The sequence below is a fragment of the Panthera tigris genome, chromosome A3 (genome assembly GCF_018350195.1).
Source record: "Panthera tigris isolate Pti1 chromosome A3, P.tigris_Pti1_mat1.1, whole genome shotgun sequence".
Taxonomy (NCBI): Eukaryota; Metazoa; Chordata; class Mammalia; order Carnivora; family Felidae; genus Panthera; species Panthera tigris.
Genome location: NC_056662.1, coordinates 30,455,579 through 30,480,578, shown reverse-complemented (window position 1 = coordinate 30,480,578; position 25,000 = coordinate 30,455,579). Strand labels below are relative to the sequence as shown.

The 25,000-nt window shown below is 53.0% G+C and overlaps 1 protein-coding gene across 5 annotated transcripts in view; it reads right to left on the bottom strand.

Annotated features, from left to right (window-relative positions):
• SMOX (spermine oxidase) overlaps positions 1-25,000 on the bottom strand; it is a 49,038-nt gene that overhangs the window by 18,079 nt on the left and 5,959 nt on the right. For 4 of the 5 annotated variants that reach the window (XM_042980859.1, XM_042980855.1, XM_042980857.1 and 1 more), the window contains exons 2-3: positions 5,355-5,588; positions 1,864-2,090 (exon numbers count right to left, since the gene is read on the bottom strand). In XM_042980859.1, the coding sequence (XP_042836793.1) occupies positions 1,864-2,090; positions 5,355-5,562 (435 nt within the window). In that variant the 5' untranslated portion in view covers positions 5,563-5,588. Of the gene's footprint in view, positions 1-1,863; positions 2,091-5,354; positions 5,589-24,698; positions 24,904-25,000 lie in introns of those variants that run through there. The other variant, XM_042980856.1, reaches the window with a different exon arrangement.

Below are 25,000 nucleotides of genomic sequence, written 5' to 3'. Positions count from 1 at the left end.
TTCTCAAGAGGCATCCATGCTGAAAGCACTCACAATAACCTGGATTTCAGGACGTGACTAATTCCCAGTAGACCAGGAAGGTCTACTTTGAAGAATACTAGTTCTTATCCGCTCGCTAACAATTCAGTCTCCTAGCACATGAGTAAGAACATACAGTACCATGAGATTGCATATAACATACCTTGTGGGTGTACACATATAAGTCACAGCATGCCTGCCCTCCACTGAACAAGGACCATCCCCAAAGCAAGAGTCACTTCTCCTTTTCCATACCCAAGAGCCAGAAGATGTACAATAGGTGCTTTTTGGCCAACTTACTGACCCGGAGTGAAGGGTCATTATACTACAAATGACAAGCAATCAGAAGGCAAGACCTACGTGCTACCTTGCTTGTTAAGTGCAGTTCGCAGCACCACTGAAAGATACTAAAAATATGAACATTTTTTTTTTTTTGAGAGAGATAGAGAGTACACAAGTGAGCGAGGGGCAGAGAGAGAGAGAGAATCCTGAGGCAAGGCTCAAGCTCACCTGTGGCAGGGCTCAAGCTTACCCAATATGGGGCTTAAACTCATAAACCATGACCTGAGGGAAAGTCGGATGCTTAACCGACTGAGCCACCCAGGCACCTCCATGAACAGTTTTAAAAACCTGAACAAGACAAGGATGCGTGTCATTGCCACTTCTATCCAGTACTGTACTGGAGATGCTATCCAGTGCAATACAGCAAGAAAAGAAATAAGTGGTCTTAGGCTGTGCTGTCCAATACAGTAGCCACTAGACATTTGTGGCAATTTAAAATTAAGTTAATTAGCTCCTCAGTTTTACTAGCTACATTTCAAGAGCTCAAAAGTCACATGTAGCTAGCAATTACCCTACTGGACAGTGCAGGTCTAAAACATCTCCATTATTGCAGAAAGTTCTACTGCACAATGCTGGTGTGAGGATTAGAAAGAAAGAAAAAATTCTCATTTTTTGGTATAGTATTATATACATAAAATTCTAAAATATTATTAGAATATAAATTAAAATAATATCTTAATAGAAGGAAAAAATTCTCGTGTTTTGGTATAGTATTATATACATAAAATTCTAAAATACTATTAGAATATAAATTAAAATAATATGTTAATAGAAAGAAAAAATTCTCATGTTTTGGTATAGTATTATATACATAAAATTCTAAAACATTATTAGAATATAAATTAAAATAATGTTAATAGATATAATATTAGCATTAAAATAATACTTCATCAAGATAGCTAAAATCAACATGTAATATAATCAGTTATAGTTCTATACATTGGGAAAAAATTGAAAATAAAGGGTTTTTTTGTTTTTTGTTTTTTGTTTTTTTAAGTTTATTTATTTATTTTAAAAGAGAGAAAGAGTGCGAGTGGGGCAAGGGCAGAGAGAGTCCCAAGCAGGCTCCGTACTGTGGGGCTCAAACTGATGAACCGTGAGAGCACGGCCTGAGCTGAAGCTGGACACTTAACCGTCTGAGCCACCCAGGTGCCCCAGAAAATAAAGTTTAAAAAAATTACAACTTAAAAGAGTATCCAAAAGCAACAACAACAACAATCACTACCCAAGTACCCAGTAATAAATCTAATAAAAGGTGCTTAAGGCTTTTCTGAAGACATATGTAATCATCTGTATCAGTGACTTCTTACCTCGTACTTCTCCACCCCTCACCTTCATCCTGTCCTCAAACTGTCCTGCTTTTCCAAATACAGGGCCCAGAGAGTGTGCAAAGACATAACCAGGATCATAGAAGACCCCAGCAGGCACTCAACTCCCCCCACACTGCCGGCGTGCTCCCCGCCTCCCACACCCAAGGGTCCAGCTGCCCTGCTAACACCTCACCTCGTTGTATAAATCACTGAATTCCTCAACCACGTCCTTGGGGATCCTGTGGCCACGGTTGGTGAGGTAGCAGGCCACGCCATTCTTGGAGTAGAGGCTGATACGGCCCACGCTGCGCTCCCCATCAGTTGTCTCTTCCAGAAGGCCATTGGCTTCTGCTAGATGATAGATGGGATTCCCATGGGAGCCATGGATCCAGGTGGCTCCCAACTCAAAGGTGGCGTGTCCTGACGGTGACAACAACAGGCCCTTAGAGGGGCAGGGACTTCTTCACAGAGGGCCAGAACACTGCCTCAGCCTTCTTCCTCCAAGAGGATCCTTCCATCCCCTCAACAGAGCAGGAAGGGGAATTAGGCCCCTATCTGGCAACCAACCAAAGTCTTCAGTGAAAAGCTCCCAGGGGAAACTACATGTGGCACAAAATGGATTCCACTTTACAGCTGAGATAACTGCCACCCTGAATGCTTTTGTGATTTGCCCCCAGAGTCGCTTCACTGGACTAGTTACAAGGCTCTGCTTTTCCATCCCACCTTTGTCTAACACAACACCAGACACTGAGCCCTCCTTTTTCATTGATGGCTCTCCCTCAGGAGATACTGTGTGGGCACCTGAGGGTACAGTGGTCCCAGTGAGGGGAGAGAGGTTACCTGAGGTCCTCTGGCCCGAGGTCCTCATCTGACCTTACCCCAATTCCTCAACATTCTCTAATGGCCCCGGAGTCTAAGCCCCGATCCCAGACAAAAAGTGGCCCCCCTCCCAGCTCAGTCTGAGGCAGAGGAGGGAGGGGAAACATTCCAGGTTGGAAGACTCCTCCTGAAGGCAGTCTCAAACAGACTTCCAGAGAAAACTAAACTCTCTCTTCCTAAGGCAGAAAAACCTTAGGTGGCAGAACCCCAGGAGTCTGTCTAGGGCAGGGGGCAACTCCTGGACCCAAGTTGGGACAGGGCTAGAGCTGGTGCTGGTCCTACCATCCCATCCAGAGCCAAGGTACCAGATGCTCTGAGGAAAGCTGCCTCTGTGCCTGGGCCTCAGTTTCCTCTTCCGGTGCTGTAGGGATGGTGGCACATTGTCTCCTTCCCTGCCTAGTTCCCAAGGAAGTTGAAGCAAAGCAAGGGGAAGAGAGAGGAACATTTTTTGTTTTGTTTTGTTTTGGAGGGCTGAGTCAAGATATCATGTGCAGTTAAGTTTTTTGCTGAGACAGTCACAATAATTCCTCCTCTGTCCTTGTACACATAGCCCTTTGCAACGTGACCTTGCCAGTCCTCCCATCATGAGGTAGAGTCCATTTCCCTACCCCTTGCATCGGGGCTGGCCCTGTGACTTGCTTTGATTAACAGAATGCAGTGAAAGTGATGTCTGCGGCTTCCGAGCCCAGGCCTCAAGAGATCTTGTGGCTTCCACTTTCACACTCTTAGAATGTGACCACCATGGAGAGGTTTACCCTGTTGGAGATATGTGGCCCAGCCAAAAAGCCAGTGCCAACCACCAGACAAATGGGTAAGGCTGTCATAAACAAACCAGCCCCGGTCAAGCCACCGGATGACTGCAGGCGAGTGGGAGATTCCAGGCAAGACCAGTGAAAGAACCACCTGCCTGAGTCCTGCCCAAATTCCCGACCCACTGGATTTAAGTAAATAAAATGGTACTGCTGTAAACCACTACATTTTGGGGTGATCTGTTATGCAGCAATAGTTATCTGATATGCCATAACAGACAACAATATCACCCCCCACCCCAGGAACTGGCCATTCTTTTTTTGTGCATCCCCTCTCCTGGCTGTTTCTAATTAAACCACTAGCTACTAAAAATAGCCCTGTATATATGTATGTGCCAAACAGCAGGCAAGAGAACAAAACGGTCAACCTCGTGCTACCGCCAGTGAGACACAATCTCCTGAGGTATCTGGGAAAAGATGCAGGAACGTGTATGTCCCTTTGTCCAGAAGGTGGGCAGATGGGGTGGCACCAAAAAACTAAAAACCCAGTGCCCTGCTTCCAGTGGGTTCCTAGTGGGCATTGAGAGTATTTATTACTAATCCTCCTTTAATTCCTCAGGCTTGGGGCTCCCCAAAGTGTCTTGCCTGGTTTGAGCTCCCAAGAGAGGAAGAGACCTCAGGGAGGGGCCTGGACCCTCCCCAGGGCACGCAGGGAGCTCCAAACCACACAGTCACTGGGCAGTGACATCCAGGCGTGGGACAGCACCCTTCCTGGACAGACATTTGGCAAAAGCAGGAATGAGGTGAGGAGCTTGAGGTCGGCAGCAAACTCAGCACCCCACCCCTATTCCCCAGGCTCTGCAACAGGGGGGGTGGGCAGGCCCTGGTCGAGAGATATTTCCTGCCCTCGCCTGCCTGCCCCTCTATGACTGCGATCCTTGTGACACCCCTGCATCAAAGGGCACCAGCACCATCCAGTGTCCCTGGGGCTTCTGGCCCTCGACGCCTGCCCCGACCACTGAGATTCAGAGCCACCGCCTCACATCGTAGCAGGTCCGCCCCTGGTTTCAGCCCCGTATGTCTGCACACACAACACACGCAATTTCGCCCTCGCGAAGACATGCTCTCCCCGCTCCTGGCAGAGTCTGCCTTGATCACATACATCACTCCACGCGTATGGCCCCTTCTGCTACCTGCCCAACTCTGTCCATCACCTGAAGTCTGCCCAAGGTCCCCCAAGTCAGGAAGGCCCCCACCGCCAACAGGTCACCAGATCACGCTTCTTCGCAGCTTCCCGCACCCCATCTCTTCACCCCGCCGCCTGTTCCATGCGTGGCATGTCTCAGCTGTCAGCTACCCCTGAGACTAGGCCATTTGTCCTCATCTTCTGTTTCTGCATCATACACTGAATGTCTTATCAAGACTCAGGAACCACAATGGGAGCTGCCCCTTCCCTACCCACTCGGTCTCTCATTGGTCAGACCCCTGGTTGGGAAGTGCTGACCTCCAGCTGCATTTCAGGCAATTCCCCCACCCCTGGTAAAATCTGCCCAGTCCTGGGGAAAGTCTCTTACCTGGAGGCTTTTTCCAGAGGCCTCATTACTCTGTAACCTGGACAGATCATCTTCCCAGGCAATGCTAAGATCTGCCCATCACCCACAAGGAGGCCCCAAGTCCCAACCACTCTGCTGCCCTGAGCTCCTACTGTCCCAAGACTAGCTCTCAGTCATGATATGTTAATTCACACTCAAGAGGTAATGACTAATAAGAACTTACAGAATTACTCTTCTTGTGAAGCAGAAACTGGTCCACCCACTGCCGAGACACTGGCCTGGGTGTCCTTTCCTTCCTAAACACTTGAACTCTAGGTCATGTTCCAAACACGAAGGCCAGAGCCCCATCTTGCCCACCTCAGAGGGTTGCTCAGAGGGCAAAGGAAGCTTCTGGCAAAGGCCCACTTATCCCAGGGAAAAACCAAAATAATGAGATTTGAGGCAGGGCCAGAGCACTGAAGGACAAAAGGTGACCTTGGCGTGGGTGGAGGGGGAAAACTTACCGAGTTTCACGCTCTGCACGCGGCCTCCGATGCAGGTGGAAGCCTCGAGCACAGTGACATCCGTGAAGCCCTGCTCCAGAAGTGCTTTGGCCGCAGCCAGGCCAGCCAAGCCAGCGCCGATCACCACCACGCGAGGCTGTCCCCTTCTCCGTAGGCCACGACTGAGAGGGTCATTCGCACTGTCGCCACTGGATTCACAACTTTGCATACCGTCCGCACTGGCCTCCTAGGAACCTGCAGGGGGCAGGGGTGTCACAGCTTACCTGCTCTGCCTTCACTTCCCACCTGTCCCATGGGACACTCATGAGCTCTGCCCTCAAGGGGGTGGGGGAGGGGGGGACCTCCTTGAGCCCTCCTGCTCTTCAGGAGACCTGGACAAGAGGAGCCATCTCCAAAGGATGTGGCAAGGAGGAGGACAGACAGAGGGAAGGAGAGAGGTAGAAAATATGCACTGTGGGCCCCCGCCGGCAAGCAGGACTGCTGGGAAACCACCCTAAGCCCCTGGGATCCGTCAATCCCACCCCTAACCTGGTAGGCACACTGCCTATTCCCCAAGGCTGAGACTAGAGCCAGCCAGGAAGGTGATGACCCAAAAAGACCAAATTCAAGAGAAACTATTGACACTGCTGACCCTGAACAAGCTCGCTCTGACACGGCTGCTGTGGTCGAGCTCACACCAATCCCAGATGCCCACACAGACGACAGGATGCTCACACGGACCCCAGGATACTCACACAGACCGCAGGATGCTCACACAGACCCCAAGATGCTCACACAGACCGCAGGACACTTGCACACACAGCGCTGGACCCTCTACTTTCCCTCCCGTGCGTGGCTCTTCCCTGGCATTCTTTCTCCTTTGCCCCTTCTCTCCTCCTCTAGCTTTCTGTTAGTCTTTCACAGTGTGAATGAAGTGGCAATTTGGTGGGCAGGACATAGTCCCGCCCTCCCCCCAGAAAGTGCCACGAGGCCGGTATCGGACGAGCCTCTGCTATTCCGGGTAGTTCTCTGGTTGTTTTCCCCCAGCCACCCAGCCCCTCAGTCACCGCAAAGCAGCAAGGAGCCCAGGAAACGGTGGACTGTGAGGACCCATGGCACCAGAGGCCAGACATCAAATTGACAGTTACACTAAGCCAGCTTGTTCAGAGACGCCAGACCAGGGAGCTGATGGCTAGGCAGCCAAGGGGGGTCCCTGAATCGCCCCAGTGCTGGGAGAGGCTACCGCCTATTCCCAGAGTGACCACGAGGGCTCCAAGGTGCCTGTGGGCCATCCCAAGGGGCCGCTCGGCTCTCATCCTGTCTCTGTTCCCTCCCTGACCCAAGCAACTTCGATTCCAGTTGTCTTTGCTGAGGGTTCAGTGGTAGAACCTACTAACAACAGGGGAGGAAGGGTGTCTGGAAGGTGGCTGCTGGGCAGTGCAGCAGACAGGGGACATAAAACAACTGTCTCCCCTACCTAACAAAGGTCAGTATAACCCTTCCAATGACACAGCAGCCCCACCCCCCAGAATACGCCCAAGAGAAGCAGGACATAGTCCACCAAACACACATGCTAAGGAATGTTCATAGCAGCTTTATTTATAAGAGCCAAAACAACAGAAGCAACCACGGGAGAATGGATAAATCTACTGCACTACGTGCAGCATTTTCATGCATATTCTTCAACAATAAACAGAACCAGGGGGAAGAATAACTGAAAACAGTCAGGAGGGAACTTTCTGGGGTGGAAGGAATATATATCTTGATCTGAACGGTGGCCACACAGTATACATACAAAGATCCACCGACCTGGACAGATAGGATTTGTGTCATTTTTATATGTATGTGTGTGTACCTCAGTAACCATTCAGATATTCATTCCTGGCAAGGAAGGCAGGCAGGCAGGCAGGCAGGAAGGAAGGAAGGAAGGAAGAGAGGAAGGAAGGAAGGGATGAAGGAAGGAAGGAAGGAGAGAAAGAAAGAGAGAGAGAAGAAGAAGAAAAGGAAGAAAGGAAGGGAGGGAGGGAGGAAAGGGAGAGAGAGAAAGAAAGAGTGGGAGGGAGGAAGGAAGGGTAGAAGGAAGGAGAGAGTAAGAGACAAGACAGAAAAAGAGACAGAGAAATTAAAAGAAAGAAAAAGAGAAAGAGGGAGGAACAGAGAGAAGGAGGAAAGAAAGGAAGGGAAAAAGGGAGGGAGAGAGGGAGGAAGGAGAGAGAAAGAGACGAGAAAGAAACAGAGAGAAAGAAAGAGGAAGGAAAGAAAGAGAAAGAGACAGAGAAAGAGAAAAAAAGAAAGAGGGAGGGAGGGAAGAAAGAGAAAGAAGGAGGGAGGAAAGAGAAAGAGACAGGAGAGAGAAAGAGAAAGAAAAAGAAAGAGGGAGGGAGGAAGGAAAGAGAATGAGAGATAAAGAAAGAGAGGGAGAGAAGAAGAGAAAAAGGGAGGGAGGGAGGCAGGGAGGGAGAGGAAGGAAGGAAGAAGGAAGGAAGGAGCGAGCAAGCTACATACTGACTTCTTACATCTGGTCTGATCATTAAAGCTTCCCCCACCTTGAATGGCGCCCCTCAACATCTCTTTATCATAGGCTTAGCAAAAGGGTCTTTTTCTAAATACGCTGGGGCTGTTCCTCATGCCTCCCGCCACCCACTCCGCCGGCAGACGCCATACCTGGGCACCTGGGCTTGGACGGGCCTGTCCCCCCACTCCCGCCCCCAAATTCCAGGCAAACCCCCAGACCCAGGCCGACCGCCTGGGTGCCCGGGCAGTTCCCTAGACGGCCGGAAGGTGGCGCCCGCGGCCCAGAGCCCTCCGAGGCCGAGTCTCCGCTGGAGGCCGGGGCTCCCCGCCCCCTTCCAGGAGAAGGCGGTGCGGCTCCGCCTTTCCTCCTCCCTGCAGCTCCGTTCCCTCTCCTATCCTTCCCCGCTCCCTCCAGCGAGGTTCCTTTGGGCGTCTGGGAGCACGGGGTCGAGCGGCCTGGGTCCTTTCCTCCCTGCGCCCTGCCACCCTCCCCGCCCCCAGGTTCTCCTTCCGGTGGACTAAATTTAGAGGGGAGGGTGTGGCTGCCTGCACCCGGCGGCCAGGGCGGCCAGCGGGAGGAAGGGTCGCCGAGACGACGCGGGGTGGCGTCACGTTGGTAAACACACTGGGTGCTCGGAGCTGCCGCTGCCGCTGACGCCACCTGCCAGGCACCCCGCGATGCGACGTGGCGCTGCCGCCCGCCCCGCCCGCGTGCCTCACCCCCAGGACTGGGGGGGGGGGGGCCCTGCCGGCGTGCTGGTGTCCTGGCTCCATCAGCACCCCCCGCCGGGGCCACCCTCCAAAACCGCCTTGCTTATACAGTAAAGGGGGGGGGGGGGGGGGGGAACCGCCGCAGTTCTCAAACCTGACTGGTGCAACCTCTTCTTGAAAATTTCCTGCGGGCTCCAGGTGTGACTGGGATAAAACTGGGAGGGACCCACTCCCCTCTCAAGTCTCCTCACAAAACCTCTAGTTCCCGTGGGGCACCCCGTCTGGAAACCGGGGTCTAGTGAAGCTGCAAGCTATGGGGAAAGGATACTTGGGGCGCAGCGCCTCCCCAGCCGGCTACCTGAACTTCTGGCTACCCTCAGAAGTGGCCAGCTGGTCCTCACTACATTGTTGTGACAGTCGAATAAGGCCTTATGCGGATGTGGCAAGACGGACAATATTTTCAAGAGCCTCAAGTGTGAAAATCATTTGTAAAGTTCTATAACTAAATTCTGAGCAGAGAGCCTTGGGACGGGGGCTCAGAAATGCCCCGTGGGGAACGCAGGTGGGCAGTTGCCTTTAAGATGAACACAGAAAGGACCCTGAGTTCCCAATGTATCAGAGACCTTGCACTCAAACAGCACAGGGGTGAAAGTAGGTAATGAGCAAGGGCCATGTGGGTCACCTGCACCCATGACCTCCTCCCCCCCCCCCCAAGGAATCCCACAGGCCAGTTCCTTCCACGGGTCAGAGAAGCCTTACACAGGGCCCACAGAAGGCAGAGAGCTGAGAAAGCTGCCCCATGGCCCCCCATATGGACACACGGAGCCAACACACCCTGGAGTCCAAACTGAAAGGGACAGAGAAAATCATGTGTAGGAACGCCTACTCTGTGCCAGGCCCTCAGCGAAACGCTGAACTGGGCCTTCCAGTGCTGTTATCTCCAGCCAGGGTGGAGAGGAGAGGGTGAGAAGCAACTTGTTTTCTGTTGATTTGTGGCATCTTTTCCTTTCAGCTTTTTTTTTTTTTTTTTTTTTTTAATTTTATGAGAAACCGGCTTATTGAGGAAGAAGAATCAGTTCATGCTCCTCGGTGCCTGCCTGTCCTTCTCTCGCCTTTGGGAAATAAATAAATAAATAACATCCTCCTTGATCTGTATGCACAGGAGAAACAGAACACCCTGTACTTTTTGAGCAGATAAAGGAGAGAAGAAAAAAGTGCTGGCTCAGCCAGGCAGGGAGGAGGGGGGGGGGGACAGGGAGGGGGAGGGGGAGGAGGGAGGCACAGGGCAACGGACACTTGTCTTCTTGCTCCTGCTTCCATGGAAAAATGAGGGTGGGAGCCTGGGGCTCCCATGTGCCCAAAGAGGCCAAGCCTGGTAGCTTCAAGAAATCAGGCCAGCCATGGCATGAGTATCCCACCCCCACTCTAGATGCCCCACTGCCTCCCCCCGAACCTCTGCTCTGGCCTGCCAGCCAACACCTCCCCCTGCTGCCCACTGCCCTGACTGAACCTGCCCAAGAAGCCAGTCTGGAAAGAAGGCAGCAGCAGAAGAGAGGAAAAGAGGGAAGAAAGGCCCCATCCCTTTGGCAGGGTCACCCAAAAAAGAAGGATGAAGATGAGAAAGCAAGGCAACAGAAATGCGTGTTGGCGTTGTCACTTTCCCACCCCACCTTCTCTCAACATCCCCACCAGTTGCATCATCACCTTCAAATTTACCCTCCAAGAAGCGCCTCCAATTGCCAAATACCAGAGACGTACTTTAGTCCTGGCCTCCGACTGCTGACCCCCTCTTGGAAATGCCCAGTACTGAGCAGGGGGCACCAGGCATCTTCTTGTGCTTCCCCATCATGATTAAAACCACAGGACTGCCAAGCGGTCCCAAGGCTCAAAGCTGAATGCATCCTCACAGGAAGACCTGCCCTTATCCATCAGGTCAAGCCATGTCAACCCCCCAGAATCACTGTCGCCTCTCCCCTCAATTTCCCCCCACACACCCCTGCCTCCTCCATCTGAACTGTACCCCTGGAGAATTGCTGGGCCTGCCCCAAGTCACGCCCAGGCCTCTCATAGACCAGGAACGTAACCCAGCAATTCACTGAGCTAACCGTGTACCAGGCATAGGGAAGGCCTCGGCATATCGGCCCTTTGCCCTCTGGACTCAGCTGACCTTTCTGGCTTCAATTCTCACTCAGATGCCCCCAAACATACACACACACACACACACACACACACACACACACACCCCAACTTCACTAAAGTCTTGGGATCCCCGTCACTGCCCACTGAAGGCCTCATAGGAAATATCCCTCTCTCACACATGTCACAGAAGCCAGCTCTGGATTCTCTTGACACGCACACCCTTGTACCGAGTATTGGTTATGCAGCTGTGTGACTGCACGGCTGTATGTTGTTGGACCCACCAGCAAGGCCTGCTCCCACTGACCTTTCTTGAAGCACCCTGGAAAGGGGAGTTCCTTCCACTGGCTGGGCTCTGCAGTGATCCCCCACGTCCCCACCCCCGTCCTTCTTCCGTTCCCCAAGCATGGACATCTCACCCCAAGAAATCCTATTGTCTGTTATTCCGTAATGAGGCTGCAGCCCCACAGTCACGGAGCAGGGCGTGGTCCCAGGCTACACTGGGTGACTCTCCCCGGCCCCCAAGCCCTGGGAGTGAACTGCAAGGAAGGGTCAGTAGCCCAGTTCACTGCAGGGCGCCCCTTCCGCCTCAGGCTGGAGTGCACTTCAGCTCACTTCAATCGGCAGGTCACTTCCCTCCCCAACAGCAGCCACTATAACAAAATACCGGCTGCCACAAAGGGCCAACTTCCCAGGTGCCCCACCCCCTCCCAAAGTCAGCCTTCACAAGAAACAAAAAAACTCTACCCATCCTTGGCTCCCCTCTAAACACAGCCTACTCTTGGGGTGCCTGGGTGGCTCAGTCGATTAAGTGTCCGACTTCAGCTCAAGTCATGATCTCACGGTTTCTCGGTTTGAGCCCCGCATCGGGCTCTGTGCTGACAGCTCAGAGCCTGGAGCCTGCTTCCGATTCTGTGTCTTCTGACCTCTGTCCCTCCCCCGCTAGCACTCTGTCTCTCTCTGTGTCTCAAAAATGGAAAAAAAAAATGTTACAAAAAAAAAAATTAAACACAGGCTACTACTCTCAAATGTGTCTGCCTGTCTTTTTCTCAAGGTCACCTCATTCTGAGCGACCCATTTCCCAGAGGACAAGAAGACGGCCAAGGCAGCTAGCCCACCCAGCTCACCTCACCTCACCCTTTAGGATCCAGCCTCCTCCAGCCGAAGCGCTCCACTTCCCACCTCCAAGCCCCATGCTTCCTCACAGGAGCCCTACCCAGGGCTCTGGGGGCCACCTGCACTCTCCCCTAACCACCTTTGGGGATTTATAATCCTTTCCTCTGAACAGACACTACTAGTGCCCAAGGGCAGCAGCCCTACCTCAGTTTCCCTGGAGGGACCCCTCTCTGCTTCAGGCTTCTAACAGATGGGAGGGAGGGGCAGGGAAGCTGGGGGGCTGGCCCAGGGGAATCTCTTTGGACTGCCTGGCAGGTCTGGGGAGGGATTTGGATTCTCCTGGGCCCCCCAGACAATGCAATTATTCTTCAAATGTAAAAAATGCCCAGAAATCCCAGACCAGCTGCTTTGCACAGCCGCGGAGACAAAGGGGCTCTGTGTCTGCATGTGAGGCCCCTCCCACTCCTCAACCCCAGGGAGGGGCTGGGCCCGAACTCCTCCCCACCAGACCCTCCCCAGCCCTCCTCACCCTGGCCAGCCAGCCAGGAAGTGAAAGAGGCTGGGCTGCTGGGCCAAGCCTGGCCAGCCACAGGGGCATGAGGGTGGGCAGTGAGAGGGCATAAGCATGGGGACAGGGCAAGGGCAGCCTGGGAGCCCAGACACCCAGGTTCAGGCCCCGGCTCAGTCTTTTCCTTACCAGGTGACCTGGACTAGTGGGTTCCCTTCTCTGGGTCCCACCCGGCCAACACCTCTGAACTTAGCCCAAAGACACAGCATCTGTACCCCACCTCCTGGACACACTGGTTGAAGCCCATCTGATGCTTAACGGCCTCCTTTAGTCTTCCAGCTTTCCCATCTGTAAAATGGGCATAGGGACCTCTACCTGGTAGGACAGCTGGGAGGAGTAAATGAGACAGCACCTAGCAGGTCCACCTCTGAGACAGCAGGAGAGGGAAGAAGACCCCTGAAGAAACCAGTACAGGGGCTTCACCTGGGACCCAGGACTCCATCTCACTTATAGAAGAACCCCAGTCAGCATCTGAGCTCAGACCCAGGCCTCAGCCTATGGCTGCAACCCTAGTATCAGACCAGACCTTAACCCTGACATCAATCAGAGTGCATGGACAGCCTGTGTTTGACTGGCCCCAACTCTGAGTCAGCCTACATCCTACCCAGTTCTGGAGGGTCGGGTATCAGAGACAATGGTCATTAGGCAACCCCAAGCTCATAAAAGGGAAGGCGTGGGAGCCTCATTCCACAGAGCCCACCCACCAGCAATGTTCTCTGGCTGCCACAGGCCCACGTGGGCAAGGGGCTCTGGGGGCCCCATCTTCCGTCCTGGCACTCAGACTTCTCTCCCAGCACAATGTCTTTGTTACCCACATCTCCTCCTCACAACTAGATGCATAAAGTCAAGTCCCTAAAAGCGCAACTTTAAAAGTCTTTGTAAGCCTTTTCAGAAAAGAAGCGGGAAGCCTATACTGCATCCTGCATGGAGAGAAGCAGCCCTTGACTTGGTGTATGGGGGGACAGAGCCAATGGCACGGCCCACACAGGCACTGGCAGGCAGGAGGGAAGGGCATTCCTGGAAAGGTGAGCTCTGTGTCCCCACCCCTACTTCCCTTGATGCTCCCTGGACCCAGGAGGATGGTTCCAGGACCCCAGTTTATAGCCGCCTACAGAGACAGGCCTTGGAGATAACCCAGCCCAGGCTAGAAGCCTCGCTGGGGGTGGAGGAGGGGAAGCAAGCATGGAAGGAAGCCAGAGAAAGGGTAGAGTGTTTCTGATGGGCCTAACGCTCAGCCGGCAGGCAGCCTCCACGACTGTGTAGCCAGAGGGAAACAGGTAGAGATGGGCCAGGGCGGAGCCCCAGACCACATTCCTGCCCCCACAGTCACACTGAAACAGCTTTGTCCCACACTCCACCCTAGAGATCTCACCCTGAGCACAAGTAAGTGAGTGGCTCACACTCTGATCGTAGATCAGGTCAGGGGCCAGTCATGACCACTTCTAAACACTCGGCCATGAACCTCTCCAAATCTGGGCCAGCCCGACCGGCTCAGCTTCCACCTCCGACCCCCGCTCCTCATCCCCCATGCCCTGGGTTCCCATTTTTGTGCGTGACCGCAGGCAAACATCCTCTCTGGCCAGGGAGGCAGCCAGCTCTGTGCCAGCAGGGCCCATCTTCTTCCCCTCAGATCCCAGAACTTTCAGGTACAAGCAAACCCCGTGCCTCTTCGGCCCAAGGAGAGGTCAGGGGTCTGAGATGTGGACTGTGGACTCCTAGATGCTCCTAGAGAAGATGAAATTACCCAGACAGCCGCCTCTGCCCCCAACCAGTGAGGCCTTGGGAGAGTCCATTAGCACTTGAGCCTCACTTTTGAGCCTCACTTTTCCCATCTGTAAAATGGGAATAATAAAATGGGAATAATCACCCTTGCCCGGAGTGAGGCTAGCCCGGACCCCAGACCCTATTGGCCAGCTTCCAGGGTCCCCCAGCAAAGTCCTAAAGGCACAGGTCTCATTCTGGCTCGCTTCAGCAGCCCTCAGGATAAGACCCCAAGGCCCGGATTTCCTCCCTCCGAGCAGGACCTGACACCCAAATTCTGAGTCCCCCTCCAGGAAGTCATCAAGCACACATGTATAAGAGACCACAGAACTGATCGCTGTCCTAGGGACCACGCTGGTGCAGGGCTGCCCTTGGTGAGCAGAGCAGGCTGTGGGCAGAGTGGGCCTGAAGGGAGATGGTGCTCACAGAGACACTCCTCTGGGAGGAAGTTCTCCTACAAGGGCTGAACTTGAGAGAAAATTAGCTTCAAGAACAAGGCACCAGTCCTGTTCTGAGGCACCCAAATCACTATGGCCCTTGGGGAACCCAAGGAAGAAACACTTACCTCCCTCCCCCCTTCCCTTCCCCTACTTCCGAGAGGGGTACTTCTACTTCTCCCCTACTTTCCTTCCTCCCCTACTTTCTTTCTCTTTCTCTCTCTCTCTCTCCCTCTCTCTCTCTCTCTCTCACCCACACACACACACACACAATCACAATCACAAAAACACACTTTCCTATGGTTCACTTGATGACCTAGCTTAGTAAATAGTCCCCTCTTTTGAGAACATGTTCTAGCATCATGGTTTGCATATAGGTTCTCCCTGGGATCAGATCACTTGTTTTTTAATACCAATGGTTTGAATCTTTGTGACTTATTAGATGAGTGACCTAACCCAATGAGGATAGACAGTGCCTGCTTCAGGACACCTGGGTAGCTCAGTCAGTGGAGCATCCGACTCCACCTTAGGTCATGATCTCGCAGTTCATGAGTTCCAGACCTGCATCGGGCTTGCTGCTGTCAGCCTGTTAGCACAGAGACCACTTTGGATCTTCTGTCCCCCTCTCTCTGCCCCTCCCCTGCTTGTGTTGTATCAACAATAAATAAACATTAAAAAAAAAAAAAAAAAAAAAAAAGAGTGCCTGCCTCACAGGGTTGAGTGCGACAATGCAAAATACTTAGCCCAGAACCAGGCATGTAGCAGCAATGGTTTTTATATTTGTTTTCCTACAGGCCCAAGTGCATACTAATCAGGGTCACCAAGGGAGGCCTGGGCCAGGAGACCAAATGTGGCAGGGACGTTGAGCCAGTAGAGAAGTCTCAGACCTTCCTGAAGGATGACTCCAGAGCAAGACCTCCAGGCCTCAAAGAGAACCACCCCAGCCCACGGTGATAACTGCCATGGTCTGATGACAGGGGAGGAACGAAGATTAGGAGAGAAGGCCATCCCACTTCCTGGGGGTGCTTGGACCTCCCAGGCAAGACCTATGAGGCTGTAAGTACAATGAAATGACCACCCATGTGGTCACCAGCCTCCACGATGGCCCTCGATGACCTTTGTCTCCTAGTACTTGTGCCCTAGTGTAGTCCCCTCCCAAGCTGACCTGTGTAACCAATAGGATATCATAGAAGTGACAGAGCATGATTTCTGAAACTGGGTCAGAAAACATGCTGTTGCGTCCACGTGCTCTCTTGGACTGCTTAATCAAAGGGAAGCCGGTCACCACCTTGTGATGACACTCCAGAAATCCTATCAAGACGCCCAGGAGGCAAGAGTCCTACCACCAGCCAAACCATCTTGCCAAGCTGTGAGTGAACCACCAGGAAGCAGATCCTCCAGCCCAGGCAAGCCTTAGGATGAGTGTGGCCCCAACCGACATCTTGATTCCACCTCCTGAGAGACCTCGAGCCACAAACACCCACCTAAACTGCTCCCAAATTCCTGACCCACAGAAACTCTGAGGATGATGAATGTTTATTACTGTTTTAAGCTACTACATTTGGGGGTTGTTTGTTACAGCAATAGGTAACTAACTACAGTCAGCAATTCTGTCTCCAGAGAGACCCCCAGGCAAACTCCCCATTCTACTCAGGAGCCCAGCTCCCTTGTTTCTGAAATTCAGGGCTGTGGCAGAGTAAAAAGACAAGGTGGCCCAGGCCCCACAATTTACAAGCCCACGAGACAGGCACTCCTACCTAACCAGGGATTCACACTCACCTGGAGATTTTTACAAATGACCAATCCCCAGCCCCCATGCTGGGTCATCTAAATCAGACTCTTGGGGCGGGGGCGTACAGGACAGGGTCTAGCTCTCGGTGATCCTGGGGAAGACTCGATTTCCATCTGTGGAACAGTAGTTGCCCTCATATCTGCTCTGCTTTCTCATGAGTCCTAAGCTCTCCAATCAGAAGTCTTCAGAGAGATTTAGATGTTTTCTCTCCCCCAAGATACAGCCCTGCCTGGCACTGCATTAGTCCCTGGGGAGAACACAGCAATGGATTAAAGAGAGAATGTACATGATGTGATAACAGCCGTGATGCTGAAGATGTGATAACAGCTGGGATGGTGAATGCGGGAGAACATGGGCCAGGCACCTAACGGGGGCAGGGAAAGGAGTCAGAGAGGATTTCCAGGGGATACCTGAGAAAGGAGCTCCAGCAGCAGAACGGCAAAGGCTCGGAGAGACTGCTTACAAGATCAACTCTCAACACCGCTTTTCCCTCCCTCCAGGGCTCCTCCTCCAAGCTGCTGGCCCCACGTGGCCGCATTCACCTGACCTTCCTCTGCAGCTGCAGCCGCCACCACCTAAGCCACTCTGCAGGCATGACGGGCGCCCCTGAGCTTCCCCAGGTGAGTCGGCCACGCGTGAAAGCTTGCCCCAGTGGGGGCACCAAGGAGAAGGGGCAGGATGGCCCCGACACCCCAGAGGGCACAAGATTCCACAGGCGGCATCCCAACCCTCCAGAGAATGAGGCAGGATGGTCACGCTTGCGCTCAGCAAACAATACAGGCATTGCAGACCCAGCATAGTGCAGGGTGCAGAGCAGTGAGATGTCCAGGTGAGATGCCCAGGACATGGAGCAGGGGTGAGGATGGGGAGGAAGCCTTAGCTGCATCTTAAAGCAGGGGGGCATGTTCCAGGCCTAGGGTGTAGCCAGTGGGGAAGACACTGGAGATGCATGAACAAGGTAGGAGAGAAAATGAGGCCCAGGGAGGGGAGGGGTGAAAACACGGGCGGGAGGAAGCAAGGGACAGACTTTTCATTCACTCATTCATTCATTCATTCATTCAAAAATGTTTGGTCTTCACACCCATTAGGACGGCAACCATAAAAATAAATAAATAAATAAAATGGTGAGGATGTGGAGAGATTGGAACCCTTGTGTGCTGTAGGTAGAAATGTAAAACGGTGTAGCTGCCATGGAAAACTGTGTGCTGGTTCCTTTAAAAATTAAATATAAAGTTACCATGTGATCCATCAATTCCACTGCTGGGTATATATGTGGAAGAATTGAAAGCAGGGTCTTGAAGACATATTTGGACACTCATGTCCACTGAAGTATTATTGACAATAGCCAAAAGGGGGAAGCCACCCAACGTCCAGGGACAGATGGGTAAACAAAATGGAGTATATGCATGCAATGCAGTATTATTCAGCCCTAAAAAAAAAAGGGGGGGGGGGGACATTCTAACACCTGCTACAACATAGATGAACCTTGAGGACGTTATGTTAAGTGAAATAAGCCAGTCACAAAAGGACAATTACCTTGGGGCACCTGGGTGACTCAGTCGGTTAAGCTTCCAATTCCCACCCAAGTCACGATCTCACAGTTTATGGGTTCGAGCCCCTCTTCAGGCTCCAGGCCGATAGTGCGGAGCCTGCTTGGGATTCTCTCTCTCACTCTCTCCCTCTCTCTCTGCGCCTCCTCCACTCACACTGTCTCTCTCTCAAAAATAAATAAACCTTAAAAAAAAAAAAGGACAATTACTACATGATTCCACTTATACGAGGGACTTAGGGTGGTCCAATCCGTAGACACAAGTAGGACGCCAGGGGCCAGGAAAGGGGGGAGATGGGGAGTTAGGGTTTAATGGGGCTAGTTTCAGTTTGGAAACATTAAAAAAAAAAAACCTGGAGACAGACAGTGGTGGGGATGGTAGCACAACACTGTGAACGCACTTAATGTCACTAAACTGTGCCCTTACAAACTGGTTAAGGTGGTAAATTTTAGGCGATGTCTATTTTACCCCCAAAGAAACCGTAAGAAACAACTACGGCCACAAAAGCGTTTGGTGAGTGCCAAACCTTACGGCTGGCACTCAGGGTACAGCAACGACCAGAGGCCTCCGCCACCCGACCCCCCAGAGGATCTAACAGGTCAGGGTGACAAGTTCCACCAAACAAAAGAGGAGCAGGGTGAGGGGAGACGCAGCTGCTCTGCGTGGGGAGGTCAGGGAAGTCTGGCCGATAAGGTGACATTGGAGCAGAGGAAGTGACAGGCAGGAGGGGGGGATCAGAGGATGAGAGTGCTCCGGTGACCTCCTGGGGATTGCTGGATGACAGGATGTGGGGGTGAGGGCGAGGGCAGGAGCAGGATGACTTGGGTGACCAGTCATGACACGGCCAATCCTGACAAGTGGCCAATCCTGACAAGTTCCGTGTCAACTAGTTTTTGCCTCTCCCCTTCACGACAAGCCTGTGGGGAGGAAGGGTGAGAAACTGAGGCTGAAGAACTTGGTGTGGGATTCTCGGGCAGGGGGGAGGGCCCAGGGGCTATCACGGCCCGGAGCAGCAGCCCCCTGACCGGGGCTCGTGTCCCCTTGCGGAGATCCACCCATTCCGCGGAAGGGACCCTTGAACTTGAAGCCTGGGAGGCGTGAGCTGAGCGGGCGGCGGACGAGGTGGCTTCCCTGCGGGGCTTCTCCTCTCTCCCTGCCAGGAGCCGCAGCCTCGGGTCTGGGGTGAAGGAGGACAGCCCAGTCAGCACTTTCCACGGACTCTTTCAAAACCACTGACAAGAACCGAGGCTGTGAGACAAACTCAGCCCGGGCACAGTGCCCCCTGGCCGGCCCCTCGTGACTGCACAAAGCCCGTCTGTGCTGCGGCTCCAAGCCTGGGGAGGAGGGAGGTCTCCTGCGAGCCCATCCTCTCTCCTGAGCCACCACGGGGTCCCCACTCTGCCTAGCCCAGGACACCCCGCCCACAAAGAGGCAGCCCCGGTGGCAGGCTGAGCTGCCCAAGGCTTGCCGAGCCCAGGCAGGGTTTGTGGGGCCGTGAAATGCTTAGCACTGATCCCATACCCCTCCACTGTAAACCCTTTTCTGGCAAGGCCCCCTCTCTTATGGCCTCCCCGTTCACCACAGCTTATCACAGGCGAAGGTGGCACACATACCATCACAAAAGGAAAAAAGGAAAACATCCTCGAGAAACCCAGCCACCAGACACACTCCGTAGCAAACTTCTCTTTACTGAGCCCTTGGTGTGCCAGGCCCCGTGCTGGGGACTTTCCATTCACTGAATCATTTAATCCTACACCCTGCTGCCCATTTTACAGATGAGGAAACAGGCTCTCAAAGGTTCCCAGATGGGACGAAGGCCACCCAGAGAGAGTGAGGGGCAGAGCAGGGCTTGACAACACTGAGCTCATCTCTTTCTGCCCACTGCTTGCTGGGTTCTCAGGCTCCCACTCAGCCTCCCAGGACAGCGGGCCCGAGGGCTGCCCTCAGCTTGGCACTCCCGTCTTACCCTCCCCACAGGCTGACACTGAACACATTGTGCCAGGCACTTGGGGCTGGCAGGAGGCATCCCCAAGCCTGGCGGCTCAGCCCAGCTGCCCTGCCAAAACCTAGGCTGCCACTGGGAGGCCACCTGCCTCCTGGCCAAGGTGTTGGTGGGGTATGCTGCGGCCACCCTAGCCTCTCTACCCCGTGAGGCTTGGCCTAAGGCTTGCCAGGCACTACGCTATGCCGGCCACAGCCCTTTGCCCTTGGTTTTGTCTTCCATAAACACCTGGCCCTGTCCAGGAATGGTGTTCTAATTGCTTTTGCCTACATGATAGAAAAGTCTAAGAGCAACTAACTCGTACTTCCTTCTAGACAGTCACCTCCTTTCTCACTGGCCCAAGACATTCCCCTCCCGGTAACTTCAGAATGGTTTCACTGTGCTCTTCTAACGAGTCCTAACACAGGATCGCCCAATAAAGGGCTCTCCATAAAGTTCAACCCTGAAGCAGGACCCCCACCCTCACCCCCGCCCCCACCCCAGCAAGAGCTGGAACCGGGTCTGAAAAGCCAGTGGTGTTCATTTCAAAATGCACACGTGGGCCCTGAGCCCATGATTTAATCCATAAAACTCCTACAGAGTTAAGACGCTGAGCTTGGACAATAAACATATTCTTCAAGTCCTTTTGTTAAGTTCAAAGACAGACTTAATAACTCACCAGCTTTTGAAATCGAGAAATGTCTGTTCTTATAATTCTGTCATCATTATCACTATTTTTTGCTGAGCACATGTGAAGTACAGAACACAGTGCTGAGCACTTCATGTAGAATATATCAGTTAATCCTCACACCAATTTGTCCATCCCACAGAGGAAGAAACTGAGGTTCCGAGAGGTTCCATAACCTGCCATCCAACATAATGCGCTCCAAAAGTCACTTAGTAAGATATTAATGCTCAGGCTTTACGTTTTAAAACCAAGAGATGAGTCGATTTCATTGTCTTTTCCTGAGATAAATTTTCAGATTAACTCAAAAGTTTTGCATTAATTGTGTATGATTTTTTTTTAATTTTTTTTTTAACGTTTTACTTATTTTTGAGACAGAGAGAGAGAGACAGAGCATGAACGGGGGAGGGTCAGAGAGAGGGAGACACAGAATCTGTGTATGATTTTTTTGATTTTCTAAAATAAAGAAGATCAAAAGTCATCCGTGTATTTAATTTAACATTTAAAAGCCTCTTTTAAAGGGGCGCCTGGGTGGCTCAGTTGGTTGAGCAGCCGACTTCGGCTCAGGCCGCCATCGTGCAGTTTGCGAGTTCAAGCCCCGCATCGGGCTTTGTGCCGACAGCTCAGAGCCTGGAGCCCGCTTCCCGCTTCGGATCCTGTGTCTCCCTCACTCTCTGCCCCTCCCCCACTCGTGCTTTGTCTCTCTCTCTCTCTCTTTCAAAAATAAAAATAAAATATTTACAAGCTTCGTTTAAAAATCTTTCCCAAGGATGTTGCCCATTGGTGATCCTAAGTGTCTCCAGTCCGAGTCATCTTTTTTTTTTTTTAAGTTTATTTACTTTGGGTGGGGGAAAGGGGAGGGGGAGAGAGAGGGAGAGAGAGAATCCCAAGCAGGCTCCACAGTATCAGCACAGAGCCAGACTGAGGGCTCGATCTCACAAACCATGGGATCATGACCTGAGTTGAAATCAAGAGACAGCCACTTAACCAGCTGAGCCACCCAGGTGCCCCACAAGTCACCCTAAAATCTAGCTGACCTGAAGTCTCATCATTTTTGGCCAGTCCAAAAGAAGGACCCACCAGCCTCTCCTCCCTGGGGTCTAGAGTTTGGAGGGCTGGGCTGGCTTGGAGGAGAACTGGCAGTGGGTAGAGAGGTATGGTTGAAGGTCTGGGGACAGGCCCTGTAGGGGCTGTGAGGTAAAGAAAGAACATCACACCAGATGTCCTAGAACCTTGGCTTTGAGACCCAGTCATGCCATTCAGCACTGCCAGTATCTCCATGCTCCAAATGGGGCAACAGCTCATGCCTGGTGCAGCCATGTGGAGAGGACAGGAATTATGGGTCTGCCAGGGCCTGGCACAAAGTTGGCGGAGGGTGGCTAGGTTCTTTCTTCTGTTTCCTAATAACTTACAAATCATTTCCAAGTGCTTCTTCTCCTGGTCTTAAATCACACCTTCCTTAACATTCTCCCCCAAGAAGCAACTAGAAGATAAAGGAATCTGGACCGAGGAGGGTGGGGGAGGTGGGGAGCGGGGGTCTTCCCCTCCCCCACAGCCAGGCCACCCTGCTCTGGCTGAACCTGAATGCTTTTCTTCAGCTTCTGTCCCTCTCAGCCTCTGATGTAGAGGGAGCAGAAAAAGCCCTGGTGCCTGCCTGTTTGAGGAAGAAAGAGACGGGGCACCGAAGGACAAGGGCCTGGAGCTGGGCTCAGCAAGAAGGCGCAGGAAGCATCATCTGCCGGGGCCTCCCTGAGCGCTTCATCACTGCGTCAGCCTGTCCGCCCCAGCACGCCATGACAGCAACTTCTCCTGGGTCACCTTGTGAGCGGCCACACCCCATCTCCTCCACCTGAGCTACTGAACAAAGAATCCTCACACCAGGGAGGAAATGAGGTTTGGCAAGGGGCAGGGCAGGGTAGCCTCAGTGACAGTCCCCACCGGCCACCAGGGAGGGGAGAGGGAGTGGAAGGGCACAGGGGACCCTCCCCTTCCCCCTTCTGCATGTGCAACACCCCTTCCGGGAAGGTGACATGGTGAGATTCTTAACCTTTTGGAAAAGTGACTCAGAGCTCTGAGAATCTGAGGATAAGGGTCAAAGGGTCAAAGGTCTATAAGGGTCACATAAGCAACCCAGCCCTCCCTGTGCTTTGGGCCAAGAAGGGGCACAGCTATTCTGTGAGGAAACCCAATGTGTGCATTTGAAGGGGGTCCCGCACCGCCACCCCACCATCACTGCACACCCATGCCATATTTCGCACTGAATCATTGTTCTTTTTTTTTTTTAATTTATGTTTTATATTTGAGAGAGAGAGAGACAGAGAGCGAGTCGGGGAGGGGCAGAGAGACAGAGACAGAATCCGAAGCAGGCTCCAGGCTCCGAGCTGTCAGCACAGAGCCCAACGCTGGGCTCGAACTCACAAACAGTGAGATCATGACCTGAGCCGAAGTTGGACGCTCAACCGGCTGAGCCACCCAGACGCCCCTGAATCACTGCTCTGATCCAACCACTGCCCTGCTCGAAGACTCTGATGGCCCTGGAGGTAGCTCCCTGACACCTTCCCCCTGCCCTCAGGGCCCCTGTCTCCCACATGCACCCTCTGGGTCTTCTGACTCCCACACCCAGAGGAGGGCCTGTGAAATCTCATTAGGTCAAAATCTCCCCACCCTGCCAGCCACTCCTCCAGGAAGCAGGTCCTTGCTACCCTCTACAGATTACTCCTCCAGTCTAATCAGGACCCCACCCTAAGCCCCACCAGGCTCTCTGGTGGCCTTTGTGCCTGTTCATGTCCCCAGCAACTGTCCCCTTCCCTGGGTCCCTCCTGGAGACACTGCCTACAGCCATGTCAATCCCTCAAAGAGCAGCCAACCAGTATTTGCGTGTCACAATGGCCCTACCAGGGAGGTAAGGTCATCCCATGGTCCAAATGAAGACACTGAGCCACAGAGCAGTTTGACTTCTTGCCCAGAGATCACAAACCCCCTCTCCAAGGTGAAAGGCTGGGAGACCTTAGGCAAGGAGATGGCAGGGGAAGGGGAGGGGAATGATCCTCCCAGAATCACACAGACCCCGGCCTGGCGACCGCTGTGTCCTAGGCACCACACACATCCGCCCAGGTCCCTTCCTCAACCACCCAGTGAAGTGAAGCAGAGCTGTTGCTGCAAGAACCCAGGGCTGACTCTGGGCCCACGTTGCCTTCAGATCAATCCTCCCTCTGCAGTGCCCTTGTCTTCCACTGACTGTCCAAATAGTATCCATCCCCCAAGCCCACTTCCCCCAGGGAGCTACCCATCCATCCTTCTGGGCCCACCCATCTTTCCACATCTTTCCACATCAGCCCTTGCCCACCAGGTGTTTTCCTGGTGAGTGGAACATATTATTAGGACACCTTCTCCCCCCAAAATTTTCATGGTCAAATCAGTTTAGAAAACACTAAAAGGTTTCTTTTTCTGCAGGACTTGTCAGAACCTTTAATTCTCCTAAATGCATTCTGAATCTCCCATAGGCTGATGGAATGAATTTGACAGTGTCTACCCTTATCTGTCCCCAAACCCTTGAGGTTTCTCAGAATAGTCTTTGTGAAATGCTGCCCCTTCCCACCTTTCAGAACAGCCTGGCACAGTAGAGGGCACACGGGCAGGGATCATGGCAGGCGGTGGGGGGGGGTGGGGGTGGGGAAGAGTATCCTTTTAGGACATCGATGGGACATTTGGGGAACTCAGACTGAGAGCCCCTCAGTCTCTCCTTTCCACCCTCCCCCGGATGAGGTGACTGTCTACTCCTGCCAGCATCTGGAGGGACCTCACCTGACTGGGGCCCTCAGATACCACCCCCCACCCCAACCCCACCAGGCTATGTAGGGCCCAGAGAGCAAGGGGCCTTGGAAAATCCCTAAAGCAGGCTGGACAGTTCTTCTGGGCAAATTACTTAATCTACTCCATCATTACTAGTGAGTTTTAATATTAAACCAAAATTAAAATGCATTAAGCTGCCATTCTGAGAAGATGCGGTTCCCCACTCAGCAAACCCTGTCACCCTCCCCCCTGCTCCCCAGGGAGGGGACCAAGTCCTTCAGTTAACAGAAAACTAGGGCCTCAGAGGGTAGCAGACACTTGCCTGTAGTGGCCCAGTCAGGGGCAGCGCAGAGAGAAGCATCCAGGCCTCCTCACGTCCAGGTATGCGGGGAGGTGGCCCAAGTGGGATAAGACCCCAACAGTGGCTCACGTAACCATCGGTGGCCACTACAAAGACTCACACAGGCCAGGGAAAGGGATGTTGTACACACTGGGGGTGACAGCTTAGTAGCTGGGGTGACTTTGGGCACTTTTAGGAGAAGATGGCATGTCTGGGGCTGGAGTCAGCTGTCTCCCCAGTCTCCTCGGCCCCACCCTGGCTGCAGGAAGAGTGCTCACCCCAGA